The sequence below is a fragment of the Coenobita brevimanus genome, chromosome 112 (genome assembly GCF_032717465.1).
Source record: "Coenobita brevimanus isolate Jiangsu-jjx chromosome 112, ASM3271746v2, whole genome shotgun sequence".
Classification (NCBI taxonomy): Eukaryota; Metazoa; Arthropoda; class Malacostraca; order Decapoda; family Coenobitidae; genus Coenobita; species Coenobita brevimanus.
Window position 1 is genome coordinate 20,963,045 of NC_137065.1, and position 19,804 is coordinate 20,982,848.

At 43.1% G+C, this 19,804-nt stretch overlaps 1 protein-coding gene across 1 annotated transcript in view; it reads right to left on the reverse strand.

Annotated features, from left to right (window-relative positions):
• mRpL3 (mitochondrial ribosomal protein L3) overlaps nucleotides 1-19,804 on the reverse strand; it is a 204,019-nt gene that overhangs the window by 164,751 nt on the left and 19,464 nt on the right. Inside the window, exon 3 of the mRNA XM_080286618.1 lies at nucleotides 1,766-1,972. Within this exon, the coding sequence (XP_080142744.1) occupies nucleotides 1,766-1,972 (207 nt within the window). The remainder of the gene's footprint in view (nucleotides 1-1,765; nucleotides 1,973-19,804) is intronic.

Genomic DNA, 19,804 nt, shown 5'->3' on the forward strand with positions numbered 1-19,804 from the left:
ATTTGCTTTCCCAAAGTTGTATCTTCCCTGTCTATGAAGCTCGTCTCTTGGCTCGATGTTCCCTATTAACATCTGGAACTCAATGACCACATAATCACTTTTTCCTAAAGGACAGAGATATTTCAATGATTCTATTACATCAGGTTCTTTGGTGAACAGTAAATCTAACCTTGCTGGTGTGTCCTCACCTCGAAACCGTGTCTCTTCTTTGACCCATTGCGTCATCACATTATTCATTATTATATTTAATAACATAGTGCCCCACAAATCCTCGCCGCCTCCCGAGTACCATTCCTCCCAGTTCAGCTCTTTACAGTTAAAGTCACCCACCAAAATTATAATATTGCTTTTCTCAATTATTTTTTGCAAATAGCTAGCCATATCTGACAACATCTCATGGTATTCGTCATCCTTCCATGCTCTCGTCTTTGGGGGAACATACACTACCGCCATATCTCTCTTAACATTCTCTCCAGTTTCTAATTTCATATACATCACTTCAGCCCTGCCTTCTCCCATTTCCACAGTATCTACATTTATGTTGTTCTTCACTGCTATCATCACTCCTCCTCCCTTTTTTTCTTTTCTGTCTTTTCTCCACAGTTTGTATTTACCATCTCCCAAATGAACATCAATATCTTCTCTTAATTTGGTCTCTACAAAGCACATGACATCAGGTTCATGTTCTCTTAAGAAATCGTTAATTTCGATCCTTGTCGATATGAAACCATCAACATTAGTACATATCACCTTCAAATTATTTTTGATGTTTTTAATACCCTCTTCTCTCTTACTCTCTGTCCGTACCACTTCCTCAACTTCTGATCTTTCACAGCCATCCCCCTTATTTTCCTTCACTTCTATTTCCTTAAATACTATTTCCTTACTTTCATATCCAATACTCTCCAAAAAAAAGTATTACATTCTTCCTCTGTCCTCTTATCATTTTTTTCTTTTACTTCTTCCTTTAATGATTTTAAAACTTCTCTTTCTTCTTCATTCAGATCTTTTCTTATTATAATATTTTCCATCCCCGCCTCTTTGCTTAATTTCCAGGTCACTTTAAGTATCTCATTTATTACACTTTCTGATGTAAACTTGACTCTCATTGGTCTTGTTTCCCCTTTCTTGTATGGCCCTATCCTCCTTACTTCCTCAATTTCTTTTACCCACTTGTCTCCTTCGGGGTCAATCTTGCCTAATATTCCTCTCACCAGGTTCGTGTCTCTCTCGAGTCTTACGAACCTAACCTTTTCTTCCTCTTCCCTGTGTGTGTGTGTGTGTGTGTGTGTGTGTGTGTGTGTGTGTGTGTGTGTTGAGAGAGGGTCTCTAACCTGGCCAAATCCCCCTCCCTTTTGCTTGTGCCTGCAAAGAATATTGGATTACATGGTTCCTACCCACCATGGTAACTGGTTTCCTGAATTACTGGAAACTATTAGGCTCATCACTCAGTGTAGAATCTCCAGAAGGCTGCACTACACTGAATGAGTGGATGGTGGACACCCCCAACCTACCAAAAACTTTCAACATAATATTATGATCTCTGGAAGCACTCAACTTATCCTGCAATCCACCATGCTCAGATCCAGATGGACCTGAGGCCACAATTATGACAAGAACAACTTCACTTCCACAATGCAGACATACTGTACTTCTAATGTAACCTCAACATTAAAATTTCTAGGAATGCCCAGCTGAAGTGTCCAGTTGCCCGTAGTCCACCTAGGTCACATTCAGAGAATCCACAGTAACAACACCAACATACCTGTAACAGTGTTGTCAAGAGTCTCCTGCCATCCTTGGTCCACATGGGGTAAATACCGATCTTGCGTGCAATAACACCGCACCTGGTGGATGTCTCATTCCACGTCCCTCTCTCCCATGGGTCGCAGCGGAGGGGTGAAGAGAACTGCTCTGCCACAACGTCATTCACAAAACTTTCATTGTTGGATGTTAAATGTTCTGGATACATCTGGCACAATCAGGATGAAAAAGAATATATAGTTAATATCACAGATGGCAGTGTCACAGAACTGATGGCAGTGTTATTTAATTACAGAATAAAGTGAACAGAACTGATGGCAATGTGATATAATTACAAAATAAAATGAAAAGAACTGACCTGCTACATCACTCACAACTTTCTGTACTGTATGTAAAATTTCCTGGACACAATTGGCATGGAAAAGGATCATATTGCATAACTAAAAAATCTATCTATCTATCTATTGCCAGATGCCTCAATCCCGTCTGGGGTGGCCACAAACAAAACGCCTCCATGTCGCCCTGTCCCCCGCCATATCGCTCCCCTGCTCCCAACTCACACCCCCCTCTCTCATATACCTCTCCACCCCATCCCTCCATCTCATCCTCAGCCTCTCCCTCCCTCTTCCCCCCTCCACCTCACTCACATACACTCTCTTCGTCAGTCTTTCACCCTCCATCCTCTCCACATGGCCAAACCACCTCAGTGTGTTCCTCATAACGCTTCCTATCACATCCACATCCACATCCACACCACAACGCTCCTTTATATCCTCATTCGTCAGCCTGTCTCTCCATGTGACTCCACAGGCTCCTCTTAAATATCTCATTTCCACTGCTCTCACTCTTGACTTGTGTCTTTCCAACAATGTCCAAGCTTCACTTCCATACGTTAGAGTTGGTATCACAAAGCTGTCACGTATTAACTTTTTCACTTCCATGCTCACTTCCCTGTTTCTTATCACTGCTTTCAAAGAATCAGCAACCTTTCTTCCCTGCTGTACCCTTTCAAGCACTTCACCCTCCAAACCTCCATCCTTACTCATCACACTGCCCAAGTACTTAAACGTACTCACATTTCCAATTCCTCACCATCCAACCTGCTTGTGTACATTCACTGACTTCACCTCTCTCAAAGACCATCACTTTACTCTTCCCTACATTCACCTTTAGATTCCGTTTCTTACACACTCTCCCAAACTCATTCACCAACCCTTGCAGCTCCCCTTCGTCTTCAATCAACAACACAGTATTATCTGTAAACAACAGTACAGGGAGTTTCCAAACACTATCCTCTCTCACCATGGCCACTCCAACATCCACTATCCTACCTTGTACCTCTTTTATTACTCAATCTATATACAGATTGAATAACCATGGAGACATGACACATCCCTGTTTCAACCCAGCCTTCAAAGAGAAAAATTCACTTAGTTCACCATCCACACACACTGCAGCCTTCGCACCATCATACATACTCTTCACACCATTCAACAACTTCCCATCTACTCCATATATTCTTAATACTTTCCACAATCCTTGTCTATCCACCCTGTCATAGGCTTTCTCCAAATCCATGAAAGCTGCATACAACTTCTTTCCTTTCTCTAGAAACTTTTCCACTAAAGATCTAAGAATGAATATATGACCTACACAACCTCTTCCCTTCCTAAAGCCTCCCTGTTCTTCTCCAACTAATTTCTCTGTTCTTTCTCTAACTGTCAATAAACATCCTACATACACTTTTCCTATTATACTAAGAAGACAAATGCTCCTATGATTACCATACACTTCTTTTTCCCCTTTTCCTTTGTACAAGGGAATTATTATACCTGACTTCCAATCCTCCAGGACTCTACCTTCCTCCCAGGCCAATCTGCACATCTTCCACATCCATTCTACTACTATCTCTCCCCCATGCTTCAGCATTTCACCACACACTCCATCAATTCCTGGGGCTTTCCCCAATTTGACTTTCTTCATTGCTTCCACGACTTCTATCCTACTGATTTCTTCCTGTCTTCTCACCTCCCTCCTTCTCCCAGCCATTACCCAGCCACTTATACTCGCATTACTTCCATCCTCTACGTTCAACAATTCCTTAAAGTGTTCTCTCCATCTGCTCATTTTTTCTCCCTTCTCTACTAGTAATCTACCATTTTTATCTTTCACTCCCCTGCTAACCTCACTTCCACCCTGTCTTACTCTCCTCACCTCTTTCCAGAACATTTTCTTACAGTCCCTCCACTTTACACTCAAATTCCTTCCAAATTCCTCATCCACTCTCTTCTTACTCTCTCTTACTAATCTTTTCACCTCTCTCTTTCTTTCTACATATAACTCTCTCTTCTGCCTCTCAACTAATAAAAAGAAGCCACATTGTACTTTTGGCAACATATGAACCTGGAACAATATAACAGTGTGGCTTGGGTCTGGTAGTTGGAACGACTGCAGCCCATGACGCATTCACACATTTTTTGTGTCTTCCAGGAGGATGAATGAATGGGTTGCCAATCAGTTTTTCTTTTTCTTTTATGCAAGGAAGAAGGAACTAAAGGCCAGGAGCCTACAAACTGTTCTTTCCAAGAAAAAAAACAAAAACAATACAATAGAGAGCAAAATTCAAGATCCGTTCATTTCCAGATGCCAGGACACACTGCATTTGAAAGACTGGAGATCATAGGAAGTACTGTAGGAAATAGAGACAGAGGGAGACAGTTCCTGAGACGATCTGTTGCATAAATGAAAGACTGGAAGTAACAGTAAACTCTTGCATTAGGCAGTAGGACAGAAAAGGGATGAGAGATTGATGCTAGATGGGTGCTATGTGCCCGTCGTAGAGGTGGAGGGAAGCAAGCAGACAGTTCAGAGGAGCAGTGACCATTGAAGTAGCGACAGAAAAGAGATATAGAGGCGGCGAAGAGACAGAGGTTGAAGGAAATCAGTAAGAGGAGGAGAGTTAATGAGACGAAAAGCCTTTGACTCCACCCTATTGAGAAGAGCTGTATGTGGGGAGCCTCCCCACATGAGAATTGTACTCTACACAGGGGCAAATAAAACCCGTGTATAACGTCAATGACTGTGCAGGGTTCAAGAAGGAACAGAGTTGACTTAGCACACCTAATCTCTTGGAAGCAGATTTTACAAGGGATGTCATATGATCTTTCCAAGATAAGTCCCGTGTGAATGCAACCCTAAGCATGTTCAAGGATGATGCAGGATTGAGCTGGATATTATTAAACATTAGTGGGTACTCCTGTGGAAGATTTTGTCAGGTTGATAGGCGTAAGAACTAAGTCTTTAATGCATTAAAAACAACAAGATTATTTTTACCCCAGGCAGAGATACAAGCCAAGTCAGACATTAGGTATGCCATAGCCTCATCCCATGTTTGCTGAAGTAACTGCTGAGATGGACGTTGCGGGAACTGAATGGAAAGGTGAAGGATGGAATCATCAGCATATAAGTGGACAGCTTAGAAATTCATTGATGAACAAAAGGAAGACAGTTGGTGATAGGACAGAGCCCTGAGGAACACCTTGCGTTGATAGATTTAGAAGAACGATGGCTGTCTACAACAGCAGCTACAGAACGACCAGAAAGGAAACTACAGATGAAGGCACAGATAGAAGGATACAAACCATAAGAGGGCAGTTTGGAAATTAACGATTTATGCCAGACTCGATCAAATGCCTTTGTGATGTCAAGTGCAATGGCAAAGCTTTTGCCAAAGCCCCGAAAGGAGGATGACCAGGAGTCTGAAAGGCAGATGAGAAGATCGCCAGTGAAGCGTCCCTGATGGAACCCATACTGACGATCAGAAAGAAGGTTGTGATAGGAAAGATGCTTTAAATTTTTTTTTTTTAAGAACTGACTCAAAAACTTTTGAGATACAAGATGCTAAAGCAATTGGATGATAGGTACGGGGTTGGGAATGGTCACCCTTCTTTGGGACTGGCTGAATGAGAGCAAATTTCCAGCAAGAAGGAAAGGTAACAGTTGATAGACAAAGGCGAAAGAGTTTGCCTAGGCAGAGTGTAAGCACAGAAGCACAGTTCCTGGGGACAACAGGAGGGACTCCATCAGGCCCATATGCCTTGTTAGTATCGAGGCCAGTGATGTCAGAAAATACATATCCTGAAGAAAGTTTAATGCCAGTCATGAGGAAGTCAGAGGGGGGAAATGATGCAGGAACGGCACTGGTATCGTCCAAGGTGAAATTGGAGGAGAAAGTCTGAGTGACAAGATCTGCTTTATCAGTAGAAGAGAGAGCTACAGAGCCATCAGAATACAAAAGGGGAGGGAAGGATGATGAGGTAATGTTGTTAGGTTTTTGGCAAGGTGCCAGAAGGAGTGGGACGAATTCAAGTTGGAGAGTTGTGAGCATTTAGCATGAATGAAATTATTTTTAGCAGAGCAAAGAACAGACTTAGCACAATTCCAGGCAGAAACATAAAAAAAGATGTGATTCAGGGGTGAGTTTGCTCTGGTACCTTTTAAAGGCCCTCTCCTTGTTGTGGACAGCATTAGAACAAGCGTGATTAACCAAGGCTTTGTTGCAGTAGTCAAAGGATATAAGAAGGGAATGTATGCTTCCATGCCCAAGAGAATAACCTCCATAATGCGCAAGGCACACTCAGATGGCTCCTGGCCATGGAAGCAATAATCATTCCAAGGAAAATCAAAATACTGCCTGAAGGCCTCCCAATCTGCAGCTCCAAAGTGTCACAATCGTCGTTTCTTTGGAAGGTCCAAAAGCCGTACTGGAGCGACTGGACAGGTTAAGGTAATAAGGTTGTGATCCGAGGAGCCCAACGGAGAGGAAAGATTAAAAGTGTAAGCAGAAGGACCAGTTTTAAGGAAGAGGTCAAGTATGTTGGAGCTCTCTCCAAGGTGGTCAGGGATACGGGTAGGGTGCTACACAAGTTGCTCTAGGTCATTAACGACAGAAAACATGTGGGCTTGTTCACCAGCTGGATCAGTGAAAGGAGAGGAGAGCCAAAGGTGGCGGTGAACATTCAGCTCTCCTAGAATGGAGATTTCAGTGAAAGGAGAAATAGAAAGAATGTGTTCCATCATAGAAGATAGTAGAAGAATCTTTCATAGTCAGCAAAATTAGGGGATAAGTAAACAGCGCAGATATATTTAGTCACAGAATGACAGGAAAGCCGAGGCCAGAAAGTAGAGAATTCAGAAGAATCAAGTTCAAGAACACAAGAGCAAGATAAGTCGTTGTGTACCGTACATATGAACAACAGCCACCTTTGGCTTTGAAATGAGTACAGTAATTCCTCCAAGATCCAATGTAATAGAGCCAAAGGCATGTCCGGGACTTGGTTTTATCAGGGATTTGGGAAAAATGACCCTGGACAGGTACATATGGACCCCAACCCAACTGAACTTTGAAAGCCACCTAAATAACTCCCTACCGGACATGCACAGCACCTATTTAAGACCCAATCCACACCAGTAAGGGACATAAACCATGAAATAAATGAAAAGGAACCAAAGAATGAGAAATCAGAAGTATGGAGAATATTTAGCAGTGTACAGGGTACTTAGGAAACGTCCATGGCCATCACGAAGATTAACCCGCCTCCTCTCAGGTTCTGACAGTGGCGAAGATGCATTTGAAGCACGTACGGTAATCCAGTGTTGCACTGAACTTAATCATTTGCATTCTGAATTCTAATTTCTTAACACTGCACATTCTGTTCTTACTTGTGCTGCACTTGAAACACGCCAGAGTTGCACTCTGCACTTAAATCCTTTGCACTCTGAATTCTAATTTCTTAACACTGCACATTCTTTTCTTACTTGCAGCACGCCAGTTTCAACACGCCAGTGTTTCACTCTGCACTTAATCCTTTGCACTCTGAATTCTAATTTCTGAACACAGCACATTCTGTCCTTAACGCTGCACAACACTGTAAATTCCCATGTGGTCTAGTGGCAAGTTATTGCTCTTTATTCACTGTCAGAGCCAGATAGTAGGTGTTGTAGGTGGCGGAGGGGCGAGTTGCTGTGACCTGGTGATGGGCTACCCACTGCAGACAACTCTGAAGATAGCCACAAACTCACGTCCAGTGGAGACTCCACCATGGCCGATGTGCTGGGCTGTGGCTCGGAGGTAGAAGGCAGGTCTTGGTGAGGCAGTGGTGTGCAGCCAGGCCTGGGCACGGCAGTGGTCACAGGCCTGAAAAAGGTGTCAATGGTTGACTGACGTAAGGAACAGCAATTCTGGTGACTGATGGTGCACTGTCTAAAAGCGCACACTTGCTCCACAAGTCCCAGGGGTCCCATCTCCCTGTCACAGTCCAGGTGTTCTGGGTAGTCCAGAATGAACTTTACGTGCTCCCGGAGTGCATTCAGCTTGGGGATGGCTGGAGTAGTGGTGCACTGAGAGGAGTCTGCATCATCATTACTGTCCTCATCAGAATCTTTCAGCTGGGTAATTGTACCCACAACAGAAGATGCGATCTCGATATCAGACATGATCTGATACCCAGGATCGCCCTCGTCATCATCCAACCACTCATGCACTTCGTCCACATCCACCTCGTCGCCTGCCGCATGAAGACACGCATGGAAGTCATCCACATCAAAACCTAGAAAATCGTGCACCACATCGGCTCCGAGAAACAGACAAGACTGACCACTTTCCAGGGTCTTGACAGGGACTTCCCTCCATGCACTGGCCCAGTTGTAGATGGCTGACTTGAGGTTGTAGAGACGAAAGTTTTCCACAGTCCAGTGGCCTTGCGTGTCCTGTCCCTCCCTGTGTTGGTCTCCGTTCTCAAGAACAACCATCACCTCGTCCATGAACTTCCGACGGTACAGCCTCTTCGTTGCCATGATCAATCTTTGGTCCATTTGTTAGATGAGAGCAGCTGTATTAGGTGGCAAGAACAAGCATCTAATGCAGCCATTTTCAGCCACCAACACATTGTCAGACGGATGCGCAGGTGCACTGTCCAGGAGAAGGAGAGCCTTTACCTGGTTGCGTGGGATTCCCAGTGTGTTCGTCTGATAATGGATGAACTCCCTGACGAAGTGCTGGTGAACTGAAAATCTTGACTGTGAACCAGGCATTCACAGAATGGTACCAAATGACAGGAAGGACATCCATCAACCCACAAAGGCACCAAGGCTGCTTTGCACGGTCAACAACAACAACAACAACGGGCTTGAGCCGGTGCATGCCATTAGCATTAGTACAACACAAAGCAGATATCCGTTGCTTGGGGAATTTGCGTCCAGGTACACACTTCTCTGTCTCCTCTGCTAGGGTGTTCGTGGGCAGCAAGTGATAGAAGAAACCAGTTTTGTTAGAATTGTAGACTTGACCAAGAGTGAGGCCCTCCCTGTCAATCAAGCCCTTCACCTGCTGTTAAAACTCTTCTACTCCATCCTCGTTGGCGTCCAAAGCTTCGCCATGGGCCTTACGGTTGGCAAGGCCATGTCATAGTTTGAAAGCGAAGAGCCACCCTTCAGATGCCTTGAAGTCTGGGGAGTCATGGAGCCTTGCGAACTTCTCTGCAGCAGCCTTCAGCTCAGTACCACACACCAGCACACCACCAGCATGTTGCTCATGATACCAAATCAACGCGGAGCAGTTGACTTCTGCAAACCTAAGAGGGAATAAAATCTTCCTCTGCACACTGAATTTGGGCTTCAATGCGAAGTCTGCCGAGTACTGGGTGAGTTTGTTCCGGGATTTCTCGATATCGAACAAGGCAGAGTGGGCCAGGTTGAATTCACGGAGGATGCAGGAAGTTGACCATCCCGCGTCCACCTTCTCCAGTATCTCCCCCTTCTTCTCCAGAGTCAGAACCACTCATTTCCTCTCCTCGGGTGGTGGAGCCATCGTCACACACATGAAAAAGAGGCAGCAGAGGAACAGCAGGGCGTGCAGCAGGTAGGGCACCATCACAAACGCGAGCATATGGGCAGCCAGAGTGACAAATGTGCAGTCACGACGGTAGGTAGGCCGGAAATCGGTAGGATGCAGGGATGCTCTAGCGGACGTCGGAGGAACTATGAGCCAAAACACAGAGGTTCGTCACCGTGCGGCAAATTTATATCAGGGATGAAAACGTCTTTTTTTTTTTTTTCCATTTTTATGTTTTTTTTAGCCATTTTTGGTATTGAAGATCTGTGCCCAAAATGTCTGGGACTTGGGCGTCCGGGTCTTACAGGGATTACTGTACTGAAAAAGTAGGAGGATACAGAAAAGGGTTTGCTATCGTTGCCTCAAACAGCTGAATCTCAGTAAGGAAGAGAAGGTGAGATTTAGAAGAGGAGAGGTGGTGCTCAACAGAACAAAAGTTAGAGGAAATGCCATGAATGTTGCAGAAATAAAGAAGAAATGAGTCAGACAGTGGTTCCAGGCAGCTCATTGAGTCATCACTGGGAGAGGGATGGATGGTGGAGGCATTTATGGTCCCCCCCGGGACTCTGAGACTTAGGTTATTTGTTGCCATTTTTCTTTTCTAATTTTGAAAAGGAAGTGTAGTGTGTACTGTGCATGTAGTTTAGTGTTGACAGTTAAAGAAACTTGGACTGGAGAGCATACTGGCCTACTCTCTGTGTTACTGAAACACTGAAAAAGTTCAGCAAAGTGGGATGATCAGAAACTAGTCCCGACGGCTGATGAAACAGGAGCTCCAGCTCTCCCTGTCATCAGCTTTAAAACTGACATGTAGCTACAAATCATATACTGTATTAGAGGACTTTAGTAAAAGTCACCATACATATGAGTGCTTTTCATTGTTGTCATGGCTCATTTTGTTGCTAGATAAAACTCAACTGCAATGATAACCAAATGATATAAGAGATTTCTGTATCATAGACTGAGCTGCTTGTGCTCAAAGACCTTAAAATCGTTCCTGTCTTGCCATGCCAGATGGTGGAGCACACTCTTCTCCAATGATTTATTTGATACAAAATCAAATTGTGTCCATAATCTGTATACTTGCATTTTCTGTTTGTAAAATTAATAAATCATACGAAGATGTGGTTACTGGCTGCTACTTCCTTCATAAAACATAATCCTCTCTTCCCATTCTGTGACCTCTTTCACTGCTGGAAACTCACTCCCATCTTCCCCTCCCCCTACTCCTTCCCTTGAACCCCCTACCTTTCTCACTTTCCCCTTCCCCCTCTAAACAGCCAGTTCCTCTACCCCCTACCACCTGGCTCAGGGAGTAAAGTTGCAGAATCTACCCTCTTTACATCTTAAATTTATAGTGGTTATCTGCCTTATTAACCCCACTGCTGTCATTAAGCCATTTCTATTGACAGTCTCTCTCTCTCTCTGTCTCTCCCTCTCTTCCTGTCACCCAGGCCAATTCACCCAGATCTTACCATGGCTGTGAGTCACCCGTCCGCAGTGCCACAGGGCACTCCAAGGGGAAGCAGGGATAACGGAGAAGCCACTAACTTCTAAGTCGCTGTCTCATTGATGCATATTCTTTAATGATTAATGATCGTTCGAAGTTGTTTATACTGTACTACAGTTTTAGGATGTTGCCAGTATTTATCACAAGCATGGCACAGAGCAGAAATACAAATCATGAACCGGCTTGATGATACTCTCATCCATCTAAGCTGAACTGCTGGCAAGCGAGAAAATGGAAAGTCTATAAGGGAGATTGGCAACACCCTAGGAATATCAAAGACAACAGTTTCATTATGGCTGACACTTTGGGTATGAAGTAGAAATCTGAACAACAAACCGAGGGAATGACCACCAAGGAAGACCATGGCCAAAGATGATCGACAGATACGAGAAGCTTCAGAAATAATCCTTTTACCAACGTGGCGGCAGTATGAGAACAACTACAGCTACATGTGACTGTTGAGACTGTGCAAGTTGTCGATTGAATTCACCAAAGGACACCTGCCAAAAAACAGCAGCTAACACCTAGGCACTGTGAGGGCATGTGTAGATTCACAGAGAACCATGTGCAGAAATATCTTATTTACTAGGCTTGTGTTATATTCTATCTATCTATAGCCCGACGCCCTAATCCCGCAAAGGGTGGCTGCAGACAAAACACCTCCAAGTCACTCTGTCACCCACTATTTGACTACCCTCCCCCCAACTCACCCCCCCCTCCCTCATATACCTCTCAACTCCATCCCTCCACCTCATCCTCCGTCTACCCCTCCCTCTCCTTCCCTCCACCTCACCTACATACACCCTCTTAGTCAGTCTTTCATTCTCCATTCTCTCCACATGTCCAAACCACCTCAGTGTATTTCTCCTAATCTTCTCAACCACATCCACATCTACCCCACAACGTTCCTTCACTTCTTCATTCGTCAACCTGTCCCTCCACATCACTCCACATGCTCCTCTCAAGTAACTCATTTCCACTGCTCTCACTCTTGACTTGTTCCCCTCTTGCAAGGTCCATGCCTTGCTTCCATACGTCAGGGTAGGGATCACAATGCCATCATGCAGTGACTTCTTAACTTCCATACTCACCTCCCTATTTCTCATCACTGCTTTCAGTGTACCAACAACCTTCCTTCCCTGCTGTACCCTTTCACGTACTTCATCCCCCAAAGTTCCATCCTTACTCATCACACTACCCAAGTACAGTAATCACTCTAATATCCGGACGCCCAATATCCAAACATCCCCACTATCCGGACATAAGAATGTTTCATACTGTCCTTTTTTTCCATACTATACTTACCTCATTTCACTCTTTAATGTCCTTTATTGGTGTGAATAGGGTGTTAGGAGCTATGCATGTGCAGTAGGAAGGTGTTTTTCTGAGTTAGGCTAGGTTAGGGTCCATAAGTACCAGTCCAGGAGCCAGTCACCAGAATGTTTATTATTGTATGAACCTACTTCTAAACCCTCATTTTATGTTTCGTTTGCATTTATTCAGTCATTTATGTGCCTTATTGGTGTGATTTGGGTCTTAAATAGGTGCTATGCATGTCCAGAGGGAGTTGTATAGGTGTTTCTCTGTGTTAGGGTCCATAAGTACAAGTCCATAAGCTGGGGCCCAATATCCGGACAGAACCAATATCCGGACCTACATATGGCTCTATTACGTCGGATATTGGAGTGATTACTGTACTTGAATGCACTCACATTCTCCATATCCTCACCATCCAACCTCACTGCACACTCTGTGACTTCATTCCTCTCAAACACCATAACTTTACTTTTGTTTACATTAACTTTCAGCTTCCTCCTCCTACACACTGTCCCAAATTCATTCACCAAACCTTGCAACTCCCATTCATCTTCACTCAACAATACTGTATCATCAGCAAACAGCAACACCGGAAGCTTCCAAATCTCACCCTCATTCATTAGGGCCAGCCCCACATCCACTGCCCTACCTTGCACCTCCTTTACAACCCCATCCATATATATATATTAAACAGCCATGGAGACATCACACACCCCTGTTTCAGTCCCACATTGAGATCAAAGAACTCACTCAGCTCACCATCCATTTGCACCGTAGCCCTAGCTCCCTCGTACATACTCTTCACAGCACTCAACAATTTCCCCTCCACTCCATATATTCTTAATGCCTTCCACATACCTTGCCTATCTATTCTGTCATAAGCTTTCTCCAAGTCCATGAAGGCAGCATACACTTTCCTTCCCTTCTCTAGATACTTCTCTACTAAACATCTTAGAACAAATATCTGATCTACACACCCTTTTCCCTTCCTAAATCCCCCTTGTTATATTCACCGACAAAAAACATTCTCCTCAACAACATGCAGGAAGACACACCGCTGGAGGAGAATAACAGCAGGTTTAATACTGCAAACGGTATCACACATACCTGTTTATATTCAAGTATATAAAATGAGTGTATTCCACTTATGTATTAAATTTGACATATCTAAGCCTGTTGTTTAAATCAGAACATATTCCATATATAGGTACATGCAAATTTGGTTTCAAAGCAAACAATATGGAGAGAATGCAACATCCATGCCACACAAATTGTCTATAGTCATAACTTTTGAACCTATCCTGTAACCTTTACCTTCAACTGAGTACTGTAATATTCAGTTACAGTATGTATGGACCCTCAGCCATTCGACGAATTTTGGTATGAATTTGATTAGAGATTTCTAGGATGACCTTATAATGACCTTTACTGTTGCCCTCAAAATACAATCACATCATCCTTGTCTGATCTTAGCCCCTCCCAGGCTCGGTCCAAATCGAGTAGACAGCTGAGACAAAGACCAAATCACAGCCATTACCTCTGTCTAACTGTTCTAAAATATTATTCACTTCATCCTCTGCTCATCCTCAACTTTATTACTACATTTGGTCTATATCTGGTTAAAAAAAAGGTAATTGACCATGCACTTGAGATATGACCTTGCTCGGCCATAAATCAATAATTTGTGATATTTTGTTCAGCAGGATTTCCATAATATTGCCACAAACGGAAGGACTGACCGGTGAACCAAAATTAACTAAGCACATGCCCCCTTGCGTAACATGCACTGGTGTGATAACACCCCAAATAACATTTGCCCTATTTTCCCAATAACAGATACAACAGTAAAAACATTTATAGAAACGCAAGTAGTGGGCATGTCTTGCATAACATGTGGGGATGGTATGTTTCCGTGGCTTGGGTTGTCCTTCTCCCACTGACGGACACTTTACAACAACAAAGTATCTTGAAATCCTTGAAGAGGAATTTCTGCCTTCTCTCCTTGAGCAGGACTACCCTTTTCCCCGGTAGATACTGTTTGCCCATGACAAATGCCCTGTGCACACATCCCACATCTCCCAGAGATGGTTTGACAAACAACCCAACCTGGAACTACTGGACTTGACGAGTCGGGGTTGTGATATGAGTCCCGTCGAAAGCTGGTGGGGCAACATGGTATACACATGGGAAGAAGAAAGGGAATGAACGACACAGCAGGCTGTGATTGTTGCAAATGATGCATGGACTAAATATTAGATACTTAATGGTTTGTAGTTATATGTTATATTTGTACACATGGTGTCTACAGCAGGCTTAGAAAGCACTGCATTTACCTTGTTAGGACAACTGTCGTAATTACTGTTTCTGCCACACGGTCATGATGTTCAAATGCAGTTAGGCTGCATAATGTGAAATATATTTTCTAGGTTTAACTATTGTCATTAAATATACCTAATCTATAAAGTTACTTTCACAACATACCTGTACTAGAGAAGGAGAGGGTGAATATCGATACAAGATATTGTCAGATATAAATGGCACATGAAACCTGTTATCATCCATCTATGGTGTACGAATGTTATACAATATTAACCAACATCGTGGGAAAGTCAGCAGAATTTTTACATCTTGCAGTCAAAAACACACTGCCTCATATACAGTAAAACCTCACTATATCGGACTAATTGGGGCCCAAGCCAGTCCAAAAATAGCAAAAGTCCGATAAAAGAAACATCAGGACTCCCCCCTCGATGTCCTCCTCCTTTTGTTATGCACAGAGGCTTGCTTGTCATTTGTGCATTTATTCTCTCTCTCTCTCTCCGCACTGGGCACTTTTATTTTACTTCACATATTTTTGTCTTCGTCGTCACCTTCATCTTCACCTTCCCATTCATTTTTACCTTCACATTCAGTTCACTCTGACATTCACAGTCACTTTCATATTCTCTTCCATGCTTATTTCACCTTCACCTTCACCTTCAGACTTTCAGTTTCACTCATTTTGAATTTCCCTTTCACCTTCACTTGCAGCCTTACTCTCCCATTTTCACTTTTACTTTTACAATTATTCACTCACCTTCACTTTTGCCCTCCCTTCTTTTACTATCACATTCACTTCCACCTTCACTCACACTTTCACCTTCACTTTCACTTTCAACTTTTCTTTCACCTTCACTTTCACTTTCAACTTTTCTTTCACCATCACTTTCACCTGCATCTTCACTTTTACATTCATTTTCATCCTCACTTTCACCATTTTCACTTTCACATTCATTTTCACCTTCACTTTCACCTTCATTTTCATTCATTTTCACCTTCACTTTCATCCTCACTTTCACCTTCACTTTCACCCTCACTATCACCTTTCAACTTCACTTTCACCTTCACATGTTTACTTTCACCTTCACTTTCACCTTCCATCTTCACCTTCATTTTCACTTTTGACTTCACCTTCACCTTCACTTTCAGATTCACTTTTTCTTTCACCTTCACCCTCATTTTCACCTTCCACCTTCACTTTCACTTTTGACTTCACTTTCACCTTCCACCTTCACTTTTACTTTTGCCTTCACTTTCACACTACATTCGCTTTCACCTTCACAATGCCTTCACGAACCTTCATTTTTTCATTCACTTTCACCTCTCTCTCCCGGAGACAGAGAGAAGGGGAGGATATATAGAAGGAGAGAGAGGAGGGGCCAAGGTTATACCTATCTCCCTCATTTGTTTATGCCAAGGGGACGCCACTTGTCATTTCTGTATTTATTCTCTCTCTCTCTCTCTCTCTCTCTCTCTCTGTTGACTTCAACATTCCATATTCACTTGTGTGCTCTCTTTCACCCTCACTTTTACACTCATTTTCGGTTATTTTCATTTTAAATTTTACCTTCTCTCTCTCTCTTTCTCACCGGAGAGGGAATGGGGAGGAAGAGAAGGTATGGAGGAGGAGAGAGAGAGGAGGGACCGATGTTATGGTATCTGCTCCGTTTGTTTGTTTATTCGTTTATTCCAAGAGAGGACTGCTTCTGGTTTTATTGGACTTTTCCTGACGCATAAGAATTTAATCCACTTGGCTCCTCAAGTCCGATAAAAGCGAATTCCGCTATATTGAAGTCCGTTATATCGAGGTTATACTGTATTGTTGGTACGGTGACATGCTGTTATACATAACCTAGATAAATTTATTCTACCATTAATCTGTCTGTATACGATGGATAGGAATTAACACAAATGGTGAGCAATATAATCATCACAATTATAAGGGTTAAATCTACACGGGCTTTTTTTCCTTCTTAAAGAGGGGAACAAATGGAAGGTCAGTGCTGAAACCTGCAAATGAAATGAGAGGAAGAGACAAGAGAACCTGGGAGCGAAATGAATATCAGCTCTTTACTTGGACTGAATGGGGGAGGCGGTGGCAAAGTCAATAAGTCTGTTGTTCCAATCGATACAGGTCTGTATCTTGACTGCGGCAGGGAGCAGTACAGTATATGAGTATGAATTTCATTAAAAACAGATTTTAATGATTTACCATATGACCTGCTGACATGTCACAAAAACACCCAAACTAATACTACCAAACCAGTACAAAACAGCCTAAAATGGATGGTGGGTGTTACTGCCGAAATGGTGTCATGGAGGTGAATGGTTTACAGCAAGACTGCTGGACCTCAGGGAATGGGCTCTTAACCCTATGGTCTGAGTCACAAAAAAAAAATCAGTAAGTTACAGTTAGGACAGCCCTTCTGCTTGCAGTAGTCCATTACAGGCTGTTCCTGCTGCTGTTGATGATGATGATGGCCCCTTTGGCCTGGAGACATGATTAGCCAGTATGCCTCTGTATGTGTTATACAGGATCATCTGTAATCCAAACGTATAGAACAAGAGACTACTTATCATAATCATGAACATATAAACGACACCTATGTTGATTTCCATTTATTCAGCCGAACACTTCAGCTCTTGAGAAGATTCGATTCCCAGCATGAGAATGGAGGCTAAATCTCCAACTACTGTTCTAGACCACAGAGATATCCATCCCACATCAACTGGGGTGCGTTGGACAAGCCTCTTTTGGAAATTGCACCATGCAGCTATGAGCCACGGAGAGGTGGAGCATATGTGGGACACAGTTGTGACAGATTACAACATGCAAGAGTCATACAGTGTCTAGATCGATCTGACGAAACAGCAATCCCAATATACATTGTTTTTACAGTTATGTTATTATACATTTGAGTCATCTTATGAATGAAATATATGGCTGAACTGCCATCACAACCAGTATTTTATAATTATTGCAGAATGAATATATAGATCATACTAATATACCAGTACAAAACCATGAACCTCTCCATAATTCTAATGGAAACAAGATGTCTTTTTTTCTGATTCAGTTACCTATATCAATAGAAACTTTGGCTGAAATCTCATCACATCCAGTGTATTATATTTATCCTATTATGAACGTAAGCAAATACATATAAAAGAGACAGTGACTTAAGAGGTTAGTGACTTTCACACTATCCTTGCCTGCCCCCGGAATGCCCTGTGGCACTACGAACTGGCGACACACAGTTCGAGCAACATATGATGTGAGGTGGCCTGGGAGAGAGAGAGAGAGAGAGAGAGAGAGATTGCATACATATACACAACAGCCACCTTTGGCACTGAAATGAGTATAGAGGAAGTAAGAGGATACAGAGATGGGTTTGTTATCAGTTGTCTCACACAGCTCAGCCTCAGTTAAGAAGAGATGGTGAGGTTTAGAGGTGAGAGGTGCTCAAAAGAGAGAAAGCTAGAGGAAAGGCCACGAATGTTGTAGAAATGTAGAAGTGAGTCAGGCAGTGGTTCCAGGCATCTCGCTGAGTCGTCACCAGGAGAGGGAGAAATGGTAGAGCTTTGATGCCTCCCCTCCTCCCCCCCAAGGACTCCAAGGCTTCATTATAAGATGCTTTTTTAGATGAATTTTGAATAGGAAGTGTAGTATGTAATGTGCATGTAGTTTGGTGTTGACAGTTAGAAGAACCTGAATTGGAGAGTATGCTGGCCTACTCTCTGTGTTACTGAAACACTGAAAAAGGTCAGCAAAATGGAAGCTCCAGCTTTCCCTGTCATCAGCTTTCCATTCACCTTAGTTCTTTTCTGGTGAGAGGCACTAATCCTCCACCAACTCACTTACCGACAGGTGGGAACAGGCATCGGTTGGTTATAAGAATACCACTCAGCATATTAAATAATTTCCCTGTTTACAGGAATCAGTTAGCTTGCCGCTCCATGTAGAGTCACCCTATAGTAGCACTAAAATAATGAGTGTATGATGGGCACCACCACCTACCAAATCCTTCATTATTTATCTATCTATTTACTGTCAGATGCCTTAATCCCATACCAGGTGGCCACAAATAAATTGCCTCCATGTTGTCCTATCCCCAGCCATTTTGTTGCCCTCCCCCCTCTCTCATATACTTCACTCCATCTCTCCATCTCATCTTTGGTCTCCCCCTCCCTCTCCCCCCCTCCACCCACATAAATTCTCCTCATTAGTCTTTCGCTCTCCATCTTCACATGGCCAAACCACATCACTGTGTTTCTCCTAACGCTTCCTATCACATCCACATTCACACCACAACGCTCCTTCATTTCGTCACTTGTCAGTCTGTCTCCCCACGTGACTCCACATGCTTCTCTCAAATTTCTCATTTCCATTGCTCTCACTCTTGACTTGCATCCTTCCAACAAGTTCCAAGCTTCACTTCCATACATTAGAGTTTGTATCACAATGCAGTACAATCAAGCATCAACTTTTTTACTGCCATGCTTACTTTCCTCTTTCTTATTACTGCTTCAAAGAACCTATATTCTTTTTTGTACCCTTTCAAGCAATTCATCCCCAAACTTCCATCCTTAATCATCACATTACCCAAGTACTTAAATGTACTCATATTTTCCACATCCTTATCATCCAACTTCACTGTGCATTCAGTGACTTCACTTCCCTCGATGACCATAAGTTTACTCTTCCCTTCATTCACCTTTAGATTCCGTTTCTTACACACTCTCCCAAACTCATTCACCAAGCACTGCAATTCCCCTTATACTTAACAACACAGTATCATCTGCAAACAACAGTACAGGAAGCTCATCAGGGTCACTCCAACATCCACTGCCCTCCCTTGTTTCTCTTTTATAACCCCATCCATACACTGATTGAGCAACCATCGAGACATGGCTCATCCCTGTTTCAATCCAACATTCAGATAGAAAAATTCACTGAATTCACCATCCACATGCTCTGCAGCCTTAGCACCCTCATACATACT